At 39.7% G+C, this 17263-nt stretch overlaps 1 protein-coding gene across 1 annotated transcript in view; it reads right to left on the bottom strand.

Moving 5' to 3' along the window:
* Positions 1-8193: 8193 nt before the first annotated feature.
* The window catches only part of sema3ab (sema domain, immunoglobulin domain (Ig), short basic domain, secreted, (semaphorin) 3Ab), a 24280-nt gene continuing 15210 nt past the window's right edge, over positions 8194-17263 (bottom strand). Inside the window, exons 7-17 of the mRNA XM_010782338.1 lie at positions 16838-16980; positions 15276-15390; positions 15117-15186; positions 14861-15005; positions 14519-14738; positions 14327-14418; positions 14200-14241; positions 13466-13623; positions 12156-12223; positions 11066-11211; positions 8194-10807 (exon numbers count right to left, since the gene is read on the bottom strand). Coding sequence (XP_010780640.1) covers positions 10280-10807; positions 11066-11211; positions 12156-12223; positions 13466-13623; positions 14200-14241; positions 14327-14418; positions 14519-14738; positions 14861-15005; positions 15117-15186; positions 15276-15390; positions 16838-16980 — 1727 coding nt within the window. The 3' untranslated portion in view covers positions 8194-10279. The remainder of the gene's footprint in view (positions 10808-11065; positions 11212-12155; positions 12224-13465; positions 13624-14199; positions 14242-14326; positions 14419-14518; positions 14739-14860; positions 15006-15116; positions 15187-15275; positions 15391-16837; positions 16981-17263) is intronic.

The raw sequence follows: 17263 nt of genomic DNA, 5'->3' as shown, positions 1-17263 counted from the left end.
CCACATCAAGAAAGCTTACATATAAAAATAAAGTGTATAAGCTATAAAACCATTAGTAAGCTACAGTTTCAGACTGTCGCCAGTGTGGCACTAATCAGAGCAATGCCAGAAGACGGGTGTCTGCACTGTCTGACTTCATTTCCATGTAACCTCCACCGCCTTTGTTTGTCACTCCATGTGTCCATAATTACTGGACTTACAATACCACAAAAACCATGGCAAGATCCGCTTTGACTGTGTAACTGACTGGAGGTAAACATTGGGGTTTTCAGAGTCAATTAAGTCAACACGTAATGTCACTTTTCCTGGAACAAAACACACTTGTTTTGGGTAACATATTTTGAGCCAGTGTGGAGTATACTCATCAACACAGTCTTGCACTGCATTGTGAAAAGCATATGCGGTGGTTAAGAAAAGGTCTTTCCCCACCACTAATTGGATAATGTGGCAACAGAAGAAAACAGATGTGCTATTTCCATTTGTTTACCACATGAAATGGTAAGCTAATGGTTACATTTAGACAAGAAAACACCTTGAGGGTAACACCTGCAATCAAAGCAATGGCTAAATGGCCCTTTTGCTGCGAAATGATTTTCACTTTCTGACAGCTATCAAGACCAAGGCCTTAAGACATTTGAACACAACATGGCACCTGGATTTTATCTACCAGTGTGCCTAAAGCAACTCCTGTGTGTCTGTTCTATGATTGACGGGACTTGGCTGCTGTAACAAGACAGTTTTCCACTGGGATTAATTCAATGAAGTCCTTTTTATCCTGCGATGCAAAGAGAGAAAACCATTATGTCCAAGAAATCAATACAGGTGTAAACTAAAAAGCAATGTTTTACTGTGAAACAAGATAGAACAGCCACAGCTTTGCAACATTGGTGAGGAAATCATGTCTGATACAGAAAAACAACATTTGTACAGGTAAATATGCTCTATCAGCAACAACTAGACTGGGCAAGCACAAGGGTTTTTGCCTGAAATGTATGGAATTTATTTTCTCAATGCTAAAGGAGTGGCAGTCTTGTATGTGCTCCTGTATGTTCTTTATCCTTTTCCTGTTTGAAAGAAAAATAAAACATTAAAGACATTAGTTGGAATTGTGCATTCCTTATTCTTAAAACATCAGTTCTGCTTTGTAATGTTGTGATCATCTGTAGTATATTCAGACATTCAAATGTAAGCTGACAAATATTTGTTTGGCTGCTGAAAGTTTTAAATAATAATAATAATAATAGATTTATTTTGTTAGCGCTTTTACAGGTGTTCAAAGATGCTTTACAGATATAGTGAAAAGAAAAATGACATCTTGGCTGAGATAGCGTAACGACATTTCACATCAAGAATATGAGAAAATGGCAAATCCTTGGTGACAAAGATGAATTTTGGTAGTGAATGTTTAAATGTCTATGTCCCTAATTTATCACAGATTATATCAACACATTGTTCACATGCAGTGTGGGAGGAAGCAGATATTGAGTTTGGGGTTTGTGTGTGTATACTTCCAAATTCTGGCAAAGTTTTGGCAATTTCGAACATTTCGTTATTTTCAGGGAAAGTATTTATGGTCACATTTATATACATAACTTAGAATGTACAATTTAATTAACTGTGATATTTTCAATAGAAGAGTGAATGATACGTTATCCTCCTTGTGAAAGCGGGGCTGAGCCAGAATGACAGTGAGCTAAGCCTTTCACTGTGAGATGTGTTCCAGGAGCTCCAGCATAACCCTGCTAAAACAGACCTGAATCAATTACAGATTAGACGTGTGGAAGGGAGCAGCAGGCAAGAGTCACACAGACAGGCTAGCTCCACACATTTCTCTGGATAAATTGACCTCCACTCTTTGGTGCACCGACCTTTGACCCATGTCAGGGCAACTAAGGTCGAGCTTGAGGCCTCATTCATGTATTGTCTGATCGTATCTCATCGTCTCCTTTCAGCAGCTTTCTTGCTCTTCTTTACATCCCCCCCTTTTATTCCTTTATTTTATATCTGCATGGGCAAACCCCCTTTCCCCCCCTGAGGCCTTTAACGATAATCAGATATCTTTTCCTGGATTGTACCTTTTACTTAATTCCATTGTGTACAATACACATTTTACTAATACTTCTCACAATAATTGGCAACTGTGATTTGGTTCTTGCATTGTGTTAAACTACATTGTCCTAAATAAATGTGACCATGACGTAGTAAATAAACGTTCACATTCACCCAGACTCACATGCTTGCCAATGCTAATATTGGACTGTCTCGAGACAATTGCATTACACAGTACTGTACACATAAAGTGATTTACTGGGCTTGTACATCATTGCCACTGCATAAACAATTCCAGCAGCTTACAAACAGTCTTAGGGTAATTGACCATTCATGGTGAAGTTTATTTAAATGTAATTGCATGTTTATAAGTGCCCTCCATGAGTCAAGTGTGAGCTAGTAAAGGTGGAGAAAGAAAAATACTTTCCGGTTCTTTTGTTTACTTGATCTGTAAGATGTTCCAAAACTGCCTCGAGAAATCAAGTGTCTGGTGGGATAATTTACAGCGGATCATTTAATTTGAAAACAAGTTTTTCAGTTGTGAACTGTCAACATTGTGATTATAACGTTTAAGATGACAGGCAGAAAATTACAGTTCAATTTTGAACTTAATGGAAACCAATAAAATACTTACGATGCTCACAATTCAATGTATAATTGTATCATGTCTGGAGTATGAGGTTTTGATATGTTTGTGTGTGTGTGCTCAGCTTGTGTCTTTTTTATAAAAGAATTCCTGCTTACAGTAATTTCATTTAATGTGAAATATCGAAATAAAAAGAAAACAGGTTATTGTTTCATTTGTCAATTATGATATACTAGTGCAGTGGTTCCCAACCTTTTTTCCCAAGAGCCCCCCCAAAGGACTCCTGTTGGAAGTTGCCCCCCCCACACACACACACACACACACACACACACACACACACACACACACACACACACACACACACACACACACACACAAGGAGGGGGGGGGCGCAACAGCGGTTATTAAAGTCTCAAAGTCTCAAAAATGCTACAACTACTGTCACAAACTGGATGAATGTGAAGTATTTTGTTAAAGGAGGATGAAAGCGTAATTAAGGAGCACTATTGGAGTGACTTTGATGGTTATTGGACTCAGAATTAATTAATTTGGATTCACGCTGTATGAAGAAATTATAGGCGCAAGTGGAAACAATTCACAAAGGGATTTAACTGTTTAAAACACATGCTCAAAGTAAGCCGGATTTTGCCGATGTGTTTATGTGGATTCAAAAGTTGTAAATAATCTACAAAATGGAGGAGACCGATCTGATCGGAGCAACTGTGACAAATAATCCAACTGAAACCGGCATGGACAATGACTATGTTTTAAAAATGTGCTTATCCAGACAAGCCTGGTTTGGACACTTTACGGGCAGAAGAAACATTTCTATTAAAGAAAGAATTATACATTGCTGTCTTTTTATCCCTTTAATAGCTACTAACTTGAATTTATATTCAAATTAATTAATCAATTATTTTTTATATTTTATTGTAATGTAGAGACAAGGCTTTTAGTGACAATCATGTATTGCGTTACAATTATATACAACAAAAAAAGTCAAAAAAAGTCTAAATATGATATTTGGCCTCAAATCATCTGAGGCGTGGCGCCCCCCCGGCGATCTTTGGCGCCCCCCCAAGGGGGGTGCGCCCCCCCAGGTTGGGAACCACTGTACTAGTGCATATCTCCTTTTAGATGTGTTCAGGCTGCTGCTTCTTCGTTTATGAAATGAGTCTATGCACAACTTTACAGTAGCAACACTACAAAATACAAAGTGAAAAAGCTCCAATGATAATGGGATGGCTTCCAGGTTTGATAAAAGACTTGGAAGGAAGTCAGAGTCTAGACTGGAAAACACATGTTGGCCACCTTAGGAATCTGTACTGTAACTGTATGGATACATTGCAACATTGTTAAAATACCACCCTTTACAGAGAAAATAAAAAAACTACAGTGACAGTGTATTTCCCTGGGTCCTCAGCAACTCACACACTAAGCCTAGCCAAGTAGATCGGCCCAAGGCTTGGCGAGATAATCAAACTAATAAACAAACACACACTCATAGCCACACAGGTACATTTAGTGTTATAGTATGATTCGATAACTTCCGATGTGAATTAAGATGGGTTCCTCAAGAGTGAGTAGACTGCCCCATGAATACAGTATACGACATTATATAAAAAATAACATGAGAGCAGGTATTTTCCACATAGGAAATTAGCTAATGGTCTTGTCATAGATACAGTGCAAACCTCTTGTTCACTGCTGTCACTCATAGCAGAGAGACACTGCCAACTGTACAGCACACCACCAGCACCACCGCTGCCAAAGTTAAATACTCTGTCCTCTGTTTTACCCCACGCAATGAATGTGCCCCTGCATGCTAACACAAGACTAACACACTACCAAAGTCTGATGGAGGGAAGCCCACACAGACACACAACCTGAGTGTGCTTCAAAAAATGTATTCATAAATGATAGTCACTCCTATCACGTGGAAATTAAGTCCATAAAATAACTTTAAAATGCTCCACCCAATCACACACACACACACACACACACACACACACACACACACACACACACACACACACACACACACACACACACACACACACACCCACATTCTTACTACAGTATTTACTCAATGACTCAGAGAGGGACCCTGCCAGAAATCTACAGGGCTTTGATAAGTGACAGCTGGAAGGAAAAGAGTAGATCATTACCTCACCATGAGAGCGCTGTGATAGACCATACTCTGCTATAAGGTGCCAGAACAGAGGTATGACATATGATATGAATGTTATTCCTCGTCTGGCTAATGGGCTTGGTGCTGCTAGGGGTCATCCTTTAGTTGAGTAAATGTCAGACATGTTGTCGCTGAGTGGGTCGTGTTTGGCTGCACGGGGGCTCTGAGGGAGATGCAGCTCTTTCCAAGGTCCCAGCTGTGTGGTGTGTCCTTGTTTAGGAAAATACAAAATGTTGGGAATATCCATGTGTGGTTTGCATTATGATCAAAATATAAATAAAGATGTGCATGCTGAAACTTGGTGCTGAATCTTCTGGTTTTGGAATTGTTCCATTAATCTTCCAGGTGAACCAACGCGTCGAGCTGCCTCAGAACAGGGCAGCTGGAACGCACCAGTGATGAGTGCATGTGTGTTCATGTCTTCAGCAGGACTCTTCTGGGCCTAGTGAAGCATCAACCCAGGGCATTGTCACTGGTGTAAAATGAATGGGTATCTCTGCTCCATTTCACTTTTACCAAGCCTCCTGATGGGAATACACCCATACCTATTTCCCATAGCCGCAGTAAAGGATGCAACAGCAGTAAAACATGATGAGTGACTGAGGAAAAGAGTCTAATGCACTTGGCGCGTCTGCATGCTAACATACACTCAGCTGCCTGCCAGATACAAATACTTTGCTGAGGCAAGATGAGTTTCACATGATGAAACAAGGTGAGACATAACTATAGGTTACTTACGTAAACCCAGTTCTCAGAGTAACATGAAGTGAGATGTCTCACTATGGGATGCGCCTCAACGCGTATGCAAACAGAAGCATCAATCCTGATTGGCTGGTGATCTTGACGTCTACGTAAGGGAATCCACCCACCCTATAAGTAGCTTGCGCTACGACGCAGCGTCATTCAAACACCTCTTCTCGCTTCAGAGCACATCTCAAATTATCAGTAGCCGGGCTAGTTTAACGGTCCACAGACTGAACCCAAAGCTGACATAACACTCAAGTATCATTGAAACTCCCTATACTTATTCATTTTCTACAAACTTGTCAGATTTTTTCAATTGTTGTTTTACTTTAATATTATGGTTTTACCCATTAAGTGAACTATACTTCAGTTTTGATAATAAACGTTTGTTGTGTATTATGTGTACATGTGTCTCCTCCAAAAATGTGTTTTCACTTTAATTGATATTATCGGAATTGCAATTACTCTCTTGTGTAACACCCCCCACACACACACACACACACACACACACACACACACACACACACACACACACACACACACAAACAATCCAGCACCACTCACTTTTACTCTGCTATGGAAAATGTTGCACTCCCATTTGCACTATGTACATCATCTTTTTTATATATCCTGCTTACTTGAAGTAAATGGTTATTTTGTGTTTTTTTTTTAATAAATTATTGAGTGTTCTTGCATTTTAATGTGTGAGTTTTTTTATACCTCGGGACTGTGGGAAACAGTATTTGGACCTTTCTGTGTGAACAAACATATTTTGTGATTGACAATAAAGTTGTCTTTGACTCTGACTTGTGTGATGAACGCAACGCTTACGTAACAAAGATGCTGACACAAAACTGAAACAGTTTTACTTTACTTTCAAAAAACAATTTAGCAAAGTACAAGATCTTTCAGTGCAACACAAACAGCAGCCAGAAGGTTATTAGCTTCTACCCTAAACTCTGCTTTCCCGCTCTCCCACTCTGTCACTCATGTGTCAGTGTTTCCATTGAGTGTAGTGGTCCTTTGTGTGTGTGTCAGGGCGGTCTTACTCACTCATCCATGGCCTTGGCTTGGACTCAAACGGGGGAACTGATATTTTCCATTATGCAGAGTGGGATTTTTGAGATGAACCGAATCGAAAGAGGTCCCCACAGCCACCGGGGGGCAGTCAAGCTCTGTGTTACGGTATGACTACAAGGAGCAATCAGTGAGATTTGAGAATGCTGGCAGATGGGGATAAGCTCTTAAAAAGACTTTACTTCGCTTAAATTATGACGTGATCAAAGTGGGTACTATATGCTTTTGCAATGATTTCTGTATTTCTATCCGCCCAAACATTCCCTGCATTTGTAATTTATATATCTAAATGAAAATGCCAAAATTGGATATGAGGTTATAATGATCCTTACATATTGTTATAGTATGATATAACACACTGTTGCCGGGCTCTAAAGTAAATGTATAACAATGTCTGACCATGGCCAAGAGCAGGCTCACAAAGGATGTGTGTGTGCTCTCCAATCTACCACTTTGAACACTAGAACCTCTCAATAATGTTTCCTTTGAAGTATCTGAGGAAGTATCAAGCTCATGAGCTCCCACAGCACCAGTTGAAGTGACTACACAGGTCAAGGTCAAAGCCCAGGTGAGCCATATGTTCACTGACCTTTGACCTTGGATCAAAGGTGACCAAATGTGTCAACAGAAGCTCTATTGTGATAAAAACTAGGCTGTTGTGTTTTCAACTGCAGCCTCATGACTTAATCTATACCAAGCACCTATAGCAAACATAAGAGGCTATACAAGCAGATGGAAAATGTGAAATATCCACTTTTCAATTCAGGGGTGTATACTGTTTGTGATTTCCTAGTATAACCCCCAGATGGCAGTAGTAAAACACAGTTCATATTTTGTTGCCAGATCTACTGAAATAAAGTTCCAGCAAGCCCTGGAGAGCTGGTATTTGATTGCAAGATGTTAGCTTTCTGTTTTTTTATAGCTTTTGCTTCAGGGGTCCTTTTGTAGGGGACCTTATGTATTATTCACATAGCATCACATTAACGTCTATAATAACTTTCAGTAATTCTTCTACTGCCTGAGGCACATCATAGTAGGAATACACAGCTTAGCTTTTCCCATATTATGATAATAATAAGCACTTGTCTTGAACTAACTCATATTCTTCCTTAACCAATTTGATTTTGTCATATATTATTTGTGATGTTAATTATATCTGCTTGGAAAATCATTACTTATACTATTCCATGATGTGAGTATGCTTTACTTGTATGGATAAAACAGTTAGTTATGTTCTCTGTATTTTATATGTTTGTGTTATGTGTAACGTTGCTGCCTTCTAGGCCAGGTCAGCATTGCAAAAGAGATTTTATCTCAATGCTTTTTAATCTGGTTAAATTAAAAAAATAAAAAGACAACCACAGAAGTAAATCACTGTCCGAAATGTTAGGTTATAAAAGGTTTTCACAATATTATAGTAATATACTCAGCAAGGTGGTGCAAAATGTAATCTGATCATCTAGCTAAAGGAAACTTTGACTATCCGCATCCTATGATACCTGCAGGACACCAATACAAATAGATTTAATGAAACCAACACTTCATGAAGAGACATTTATTAGATCAGTAGAATACATCACCACCATCATCATCATCATCTTGCCTAAAAGCAGTAGCAGCAGCAGCACTTCATCTCCTCACTTTCACCGTATGTCCAAGACGGATGCAACGAGGCACCATTTTTTTTGTCTTTATAATGAGGATCTTATCATATGTCCATCTCTCCTGAAAGTTGCACAATTCTGATGTTGAACTTGTCTTGTTAGCCTTAAATCGTTTTTCAACGGCTCCAGCTGTTTCTCATCTTTTCCGTTACGGTTTCCGAAGCATATGAGGGTTGCAAACACTCACGAGACAAGGTCCTCTGATGTACTGATGTGTTGCAATGCTCAACTTACAGTGTTCCATGTTGTTTTTTAATTGTTGTTAACAGGTCTGTCGGCGTTTTAAAACCTCAATGAGATCCTGTTTCGATCTTGTTTATATATTTATTTATGAATACCTACCTCCGGAATGATCAATTATACAGTTAAGAGTCTTACAGAAATAGTATGTACATCTTTGAAATATTGAATATTGTGTACTGCATTAGCAAACAACACAATTACGGTGACAACACCAGACTATATCAACGCTATAGCAAAACAGGAACTCTACAATAGTATTCACATGCACTAGTACACAGTGTGATACTTGTCAAACATAGACCATCGTATTTTATATTTACAAAATGTTCACAGCTACATTCCAGGTTTGTGTGCATTGTATAATCAAAGTATTGTTATAATCAGAAAAACTAGTTTTTTATGCAACGTGCAGTGAATTGAAGTTTTTGCACTGCTCTGCCTGTGAAGAATATGAATATGTGGCAATACATGTGGAAGAAAAATACATTTGGGATAGTCGGTTATTGCTCAGTGCATTTGATAAGTAATGCATGTGATATTGACCAATATTGATAAATAACTTCCAGTCTTACCACATTAAGTGAAAAATAATACCGCTATTTTAAGAGATTGGTCCTGTAAATCAGATTAATCAAGCTAATGAGGAAAATATTTTCACAATGTACATAATGGTATATCAATAAATACACATATAGTGGTGACAAAGTCTATGCAAATCAAATGAACATGGAAGAACTCAGCATTACATTTTATGCACTGAGATGATGCAGACATCCGTATGAATTGACAGTCAATTTAACGACTGCTGACACTGGAAGGAATCCGATGAAAACATAAACAAAACAGAATAACAAAACCTGACTTTGTTTGAAAAGCTTATCTAGGGCGTAGACAAACAGACAAGTACAACATCTCCCTGTTTTCAACTGCTGTCGAAAGACTTTTTCTTAAATAAATGTACTTTCTGGGATAACAATCTAAAGCAACTACTGCAAGCCATTCCCTTTATAATGAGGAGATGTCACAGAATACAGTATTTACACATCGTAGCTACATGGTTGAATTCACTGAAAAATGTGGACAGTTGCTCCTAGTTTCTTGCAGTGCCTGGGCATCTTCTAGTGTTGACAGATTTAACCATATATAATACCAAAAGTGACAAAATATCCCATTTGTGCTTCACTTATGTTGTGCTTGTAATTCCACTGCCACTCCATTTACTCTCCGGACTGTTTATAATGTAATCCCACCTCCTCTTCTTTCATATTTGTGAAGTAAAAACAAACATGATCAGGTTTTTTTTTAGGTATCTACTTAGTTTCACACTGATAAAGAAACCTAACTAGCATGCCATGAGACAATGCCATTGCCATCTCAACGTGGAGTCAGTCATGTCTGTAGGGTGGGTTTATGTATATCCAGTTATTGTGCTGGTTGACACTGCCCCTCCGCAGTGTTCAGGCCACAGAGGCCGGCTGAGATAATAAGCTCCCATGGTTTCCTGCGGTCCTCTGAAGTGCCGTACTGTAAACATGGCTGCCCACGCACAGAACCCACCAGCCGGCAGATCAGGATAGTGTTACCTTTTTCCAGTTTAACTTTTCAACCCAGTCTTTGAGGAAGATGTCTGTATCTCGATATGAAGGAGAAATGTGGGTAGGTTAATCGGGTTACAGGATGAGGGTGTGGTTTAAGGTATGGGTTTTAAAAGTCTGGGTTTGTAAGTCAGACACTGCGGGGGGCCCTCTCCAGTTCATGGGTCCTGCGGTTGCGTCCCTTCTGCCTGTCTTGCAGGTGTTTCCACTTGGCAGCCAGCCCCTGAGCGTGCATGTGGGTGCGAGGGCTCACTACCTTCTGCTGCTGCTGCTGGTGTATTTGTACTTGCTGAACTAGGTGAGCTTTCTGTTTTCTGTGCTTTCTCTCCCTCTTCCATACCTGCTCACAGAACTCGTCGACACTGTTCAGAGTCGGGTGATTGACCAAAGACAGGAAGTCTCTGTACCACAGCTTTTGATTGGGACTTTCTTGAGGTGGGGGAATATGCGGGGCAGGTACGCTGGCTGCTGCCTCTTCATCCCGATGGAGAAGATCCTCCAGGCGCTCAGTGTCAATCACCTCTAAGGTCACCTTCAGGAGGGTCTGCATGAAGCCGTGCTCCACCGCCTGGCACAGATAGATCCCAGAATCCTTCTTGTGGAGTGTTCGAATCAGTAGGCCTTGGTCTGTGCGGATGAAACGCTCTTCTGATTGAACCTACAGTAAGAGAAAATTGGATAGACAGAGAGAAAGACATTGATCATTAAGATAAAAGCTTCAACATTTCCCCAAAAAATAATTAGCAATGCCTTATTGCTGTTTTGATTAATATATTTATTTTTATTAAATTATAGCATTAAATATTAATAAGATACTGTGTTATTTTACATTTTTCAGTTTTAAGTTCTTTGTCTGCTTTGCATTGTATCTCTATTTCAACCAAACAGATGAAGTGTGTTGTGACATATTTCCCACCTCTTGTTTGCGGTCATCAGCAGAGCGTTGATACTGCCAATATGTCACGGCTCTCTGGGACTTGGGACTGCACTCAAGGAAAGTGCTGCTGTTCTCCACACCATACACAGTCTTATCCAGGAGAGTCGACTGCCCACTGAGTTCATCTAGATGAAACAAGAGAACATATTACACACCCAAGTTTATGGAAGCAAATAACTTTTGCAGAAAATATTGTGATGTTAAGTGACTCTCTGTATAAAACTGGCTGATTTTTCTCCGACTGAATGAATGTAAACAGTACTGAAAGATAGTACTTTATAAGATAGGGGCCTGGTCATATTTTTCATTTTACTTTATCTTGACGCGTTATACCATCGCTTTTCTTATCACACTTAATCATGCACAATAGGCAGCTCCCTCCACGGAGGCAGTCCTTGGAGGAAATGGGCTGTAGCTAAGATATGGGAAGAAGGTGCATTTTTATTGAGTCAGTGTTCCACTGATTGATCTCCTAAATGCTGTTTTAAATTCTCCAATATTTTATCCTTTTCTTTATAGAGTGCTGTGGCTCATTGAAATGTTTATTTAAAAGTGTTGCTGCCTACTGAGTGGGAAGCATCAGGTACAGGACATTTGTGTGTGAATTTCTCCTCCACAAGTCAGAAGCTTTTGTTAACACTGTTTTAAAAAAATATATTGTTGAGTTAAATGAAAGGAAGAAGTGTAATCACAGTTATTTGACACCAGTATGAGTCCTGCTTTTGGACTAAGACCACAAACAGGGCAGTGGAGTGGAGGCTTGGCGACAGAGAGGATTCCTGACCATTTTAATTAGAAGCTTCACATGGACAGACTCTAATCTTCACACCACCAGAGACACATAAACACAAACACATTCACATTCTTCTTTAATGTTTTGATCGCTTGAGGAAAGAAGCAGCTTTAGGACCATTTTATTTTAAATAAAGAAATCCTTAGAGAAAGCTCTTATCCATATATCATTTGGAAATAATGAAAAGTAATAATATCTGAAATAAAAATACATTTTATGACATATTGCATTCGTAATACCATGGTTTGTAAAATACATTTTCTTTCTATAATGTACCTTGATGTTGCAGATCTGAGCACTGTGTGAGTGGGTCTCCGTTCCTGATATCTTGCCTTCTTGTTCTCCTACAGAAACATAAATATGAACACCTTCATGAGTCAGCAGACACAACGGCTTCTTTTAATGTGTGTGTGCAAAGATACTCGCGTGTGTAGGTGTGTTTTTCAATGTGGTTTGGATGTGCAGCAAATAGTGGAGGCCAACACAAATAAATAAATTAACCGCAGGCAGCCCATAGCCTAAAAACACTTTAATTATAGGGTATGTATGACAAAGGAATGCAAACCTGATCAATCATTTCAGAATGTCATCTATCTGGGCTGCAGATGCAAAAGAGGTGGAGTTTCAAGTAAAGTGAAACATAATGCTAAGGATATTTTCTGTAAACAATAATTTAAGAAGCTATGGAGACACCGAAGCAAACTGGCATCTTCTCCCCCTCTGCTTCCTATTGTTCTAACCCAGTGTGGGTGTGTTGGTAATTGGAGGTAAAAGTGTTCTCTTGTCTCTCTTATCTTGTGTTTGAATGCAGGACTCTGGAGTCCAACTAACAGCGAGAACAGTATACTGTGCAGCGAGCATTCAAATCAATAAGCCCAATGGAGCTATGAGTGGGAGGCTGCACACAGAGCACACACAAGTACACACATACATGAACACATACAGATCAGTCCGCTACCACAGAACCTCTTACACCTAGCTCACCCCTGGTTCACCCAGACAGCCTAAAGACATCACTGACATGGGGTCTCATTTACAGTAAACACATGAAGCAGGTTATATTTCTGGCTCTCTGGTAGAAACACGACCCTCTACCTTAAGGGGGTTTTGGCAAATATACAAAGCCTGCACTATAAGTGCTCCAGCTTCAGCCCGAACTGCGGCCTGCCTGCATATGTCCTCAATCACACAAGTAAAAAGCCTTCTATATAATGTGCTTTTACCTCAGTAAAATGTAGGCACTATGTTAAAGAAAGCTAATTCTTAAGCATTATTCAAACATGTTTTGTAAATGCTTAAATCTAAAGCAGGTTACTCTTATGCGAAACACATATACACATTTCTCTTAATGGTGCTCTCTTCATATGAAGCACATATCCTGTCGGTGCTACTTTCGGTGTGTTCAATGTGCATTCCTAGCCAGATATGATAAAGTATCTCCTGTTGTGCCAGGTTCAAAGTATCATATTGAATTTAAGGAAAACTTGCAGGGCAGATTAGCGACCGTGTACAAGGTGTCTGGCAGCTTGTAAAACACAATAGTAGGGTGGCGACGTGGCATGAATGTGGAAGGATGTGTTCAGTACCTCTTAGTCATGGGAAAGTATCTGGAGCACTCGGTGCCGTCCCATGCACAGTACGGGTCCCTTGCCAGGCAGCATTCAGCACAAGCCTTCCCATAAACCTCACACCGATGCAAAGGCATCTGGGACACACCAATGTCAGAGCCAATGTACAGTTGTTGCTGTGGAGGAAGAAGAGAGAGAGAAAGTCAATTTTCAATATCAGATATTTTACATCTTAAATGTAGGTTTTATATCTGGCTGAGTGGTGTGCTTTGAGTAGAACTTGCCTCAGCTTATGTGTGTCAGTAAAGACAGGAATGTGGACATACCAATTTCACTACAGGTGCTCCACACCCTTCTACCTGTCAATTACCTGTCTCTTTTAGTCTCTCCCTGCAATTTAAGTTGACAAACTAACTGTTGCCTGAAAGCTAACAATTGAGATCTCAGTGCGATAAACTCTTTCATCTCAAAGTGTTTAAAACAACAGTTTGTCACCTCTGAGGAAAGTTCTTACTTTCTAAGAAACTGTTTTTTAAGACAAAAATTGTAGTTTATTTTCATTATGTATCATATCTCCAAAGGTTCTCCTCAATTAATTCCAGGAGGCTTATCTCCAGCCTTAATTATTTTACTGAGGAAATATGTTCTTGTTATCTTATATCAGATTAAGATCTCTTTGTGTGTTATAGCGCCTTCTGCTAAACGGATTGCTTAGTTTATTTTTTACAAGCAATAAGAAATAACATCTATACCTGTTTCACGGAAAGTTCCATTGCTGTGATGGCGGTTGGCTCCTGTAAAAAAGAAAAGTCAATAAAATGGTATTAGACAAAATACTTTAACCTGGAGTATTATTGCAGATTATAAAAAGCAACCTACTCTGAAGACAGTCATTTCCTCCAATAGGACTTCCTCCAGATCATGCCAGGAGCCTCTGGGGATGGATACCACTTTCAGTATTGTCCCCATATCTAGAACGTGATGGAAGCGCAAATGTCTTGAGTAAATATCCACTCTGCAGTTCATGCATATCCTTCATTTTAATTGATCAATACATAATTGTTTGTATACCTGTGCCTATGAACATGACATCATACTGGCCATCTTCTGCTTCCACTTTGTCCACCACTATCTGAGTGAACTGGTAGTCCACATCTGTCTTGACTATGATTGGTCGGTTGTTGATGGGATAGACTGGGTTAAACATGGCTGGGTGGCTTCTGGCAAAAGTTACAACTTCATCAGGAAGGTCCTTGGTTGTATCAAACCCTCCAAACGTCTTGCTTGGGCACTGTGGAGAAAAAAATTATATTTCTCATAAGAATGACATAGAAGGACATAAAGGAGTATTATCTTTCAGGCTCATTTTATAACACACTGACTATTATTAAGATAAAAGTGTAGTGTACTCACTGTGCCAGGCCGGGGGTAGGGAACACGTCCCTGGAAGGGCACCCACTGATAGTTGGGTCCGTCTCTGTGAGCGTAGGGACCCAGGAACACTCTCCTGATGTCTGTCATGCTGTACATACACACAGCTGAACCTTTGAAGATGTTGCTAATGGGCAGAACAGATGATTCAGTTAAGGAAAGCTCAGTTCCTGGTTGAAAAAAAGGAATGTGCAATAAGTAATCATCGCCAAAACTATTTCTATGTTAGCCACAATACCTGGAAGTTGTAAATACTGCGTAGATGATTGGGCTCTTAGGATCCTTTGTGCTCATCAGAAAAACATCCTCTGAAAGCCAAAGAGAGGACAATGTTTATTATAAACACATTCTTCACTATGAAATATCTAATCCTCAGGAAATAATGTATGAAACTCACGTAGTTCGTCAAAGTGTGTGTCTATTCCGTTACTGCCAGGCACAGAGCAAATAAGTCGAGCCTTCAAGAAGGTGGTCCACTTATTAACCAGACTCCTGTGACCTCCCAGGTCATTCTGTTGGAAAGATCACAGTTCATTCATTTAAAATGTACAAAAACATTTAAACAATAACCATTTGTTTGTTTCGTTTTTAGCATATACCATTATTTCATCGTGTTCCAAGAGAAAACCTTTTTTTATATGGAGCTTTATGTAAAGCATTGCTTACATAATGGGGGGATTGTATTGCTTTTTTTAATACTCTACTGCCAAGCTGTGAATAAATGCTTCATTACCCTGTGGTTGAATGAGGTGCAGCGTTTCCTCGTTGGCTGGGAATGGGACATATGCATTTCCTATCCTATGCAATTTATGCTGCCATTCCCCTGCCTTTCACAGCATACTATAACACAATCTTGTCATTCATATAAGAGATTACACTTCAAAGATTGGATATATGACGATATGCCTTTGTTGGTTGGAGAGTACTGTGATTCAAACTTGTAAAACGTGATGTGTATGACAAGGAACCTTCAGATAACTTATAATAAAAAGTCATGTAAGAACACATCCTCCCTTCAAAGCAACAGCTTAACTACTGTAGATCCGATCATGAGGAATTAACCATATTACAATAGGCAGTTTCTCTGGTAAATTATTGCATTTGTTGTGGATTAAGACCTGTCCATCAACCAAACATCCACTACTTAATAATGGATTTTTCGATGTTGTTGGTCTCTAGAGTAAAGTAAACCTCGAGAATATGTGTATGTGTGCTTCAGAGTATGGTATTTGTTTTCCAGAACATTGCACAGAAACACAGAGGCAGAAGTACTGGCTCATAAAAAAGTATCCTACTTGGTGTTGATTTATGACAGTAAATTAGAATGTGCATAGGCCAAAATGAATACCAAATCTTGCATAATGGATGGTTTGTCTTCTGTTGAGCATAGCAGATTCCTGACATACTGGGCAATCAAGCTGTTATGACAGAGGCACGATATGCAGCTAAATGGGAGGTTTAGGCAGGGCATTACTTGCTGATCTGCAGTCAGCCCAGTGAATTCCTGCTTGATGAAGAAGAATAGGATTTGGAATGTGAAAGCTGATACAAGGCCAGTGATTAAACACAACCATCCCCTGGAGCTAAAGGGTGTAGCAGCCCCAATCAGTGCCAAAGCCTGGCATTAGGATAACATTGCTGCCATTGACAGCGTCTGTGCCTCTCAGGTTCTTGTGACATTTAACGTATCTCTCAGGTTTGTGTCTTCGGGGGCCGATTGTAGCACACACAACAAGGCCCACTTTCTCCAGGCTAAAAATAATCACAGATAAGAGGCCCTGAAACCTGCCATTATGAAAGCCACTCAGACACCCGTCAAGTGTTTTCACAGATACAGAAGCTATTTCCCATAATGTCGCTTTGTGTTGTGAGTGTTTTTGTCTATCTCCCTTTGTGGGCATCTGTAGTTTCCTTTGCCGGAGCCTGCTATGGCAAGTGAGTGTTTGAATTTATGCGTACTTTGCAGAGCTGTCCGATGCGAGCATGTGTGGCCTTTCCAGCGTGCTCGCCATCCATCGCGTTCTCTTTGAAGAGCAGGTAGATTTTGTCATCTTCTGGATTGTCGCTCTCTGGGATCAGATGAACACCCACAAACCTGGGATCTGACACACATTGAGAGACATATATTTGAGATAACGTAAGTCAAGACAAATATCAATTATATGACCAAAGCTATCTCAAAGTGTACATTTATTTATCCCTTTTCAGGATAGTGCTAGTAAGTCCTTACAATTCTAGTACTACATTTAAAGAGGTAAGATGACAATAAGGAGAGCACATTAATGTTATATTTACATTTTTAAGAGAGGAACTCAGGGAATTCAATTTGTAGAGCCTTTTAACCTGTTAAGCCCCAAGCCTGTTTTTCAGGTTTCAGGCTCGAAA

The sequence above is a fragment of the Notothenia coriiceps genome, unplaced genomic scaffold (genome assembly GCF_000735185.1).
Source record: "Notothenia coriiceps isolate Sejong01 unplaced genomic scaffold, NC01 NC01_scaffold00024637, whole genome shotgun sequence".
Lineage (NCBI taxonomy): Eukaryota > Metazoa > Chordata > Actinopteri > Perciformes > Nototheniidae > Notothenia > Notothenia coriiceps.
The sequence above is the reverse complement of the archived record's forward strand: the minus strand, read 5'-3'. Positions and strand labels throughout refer to the sequence as shown.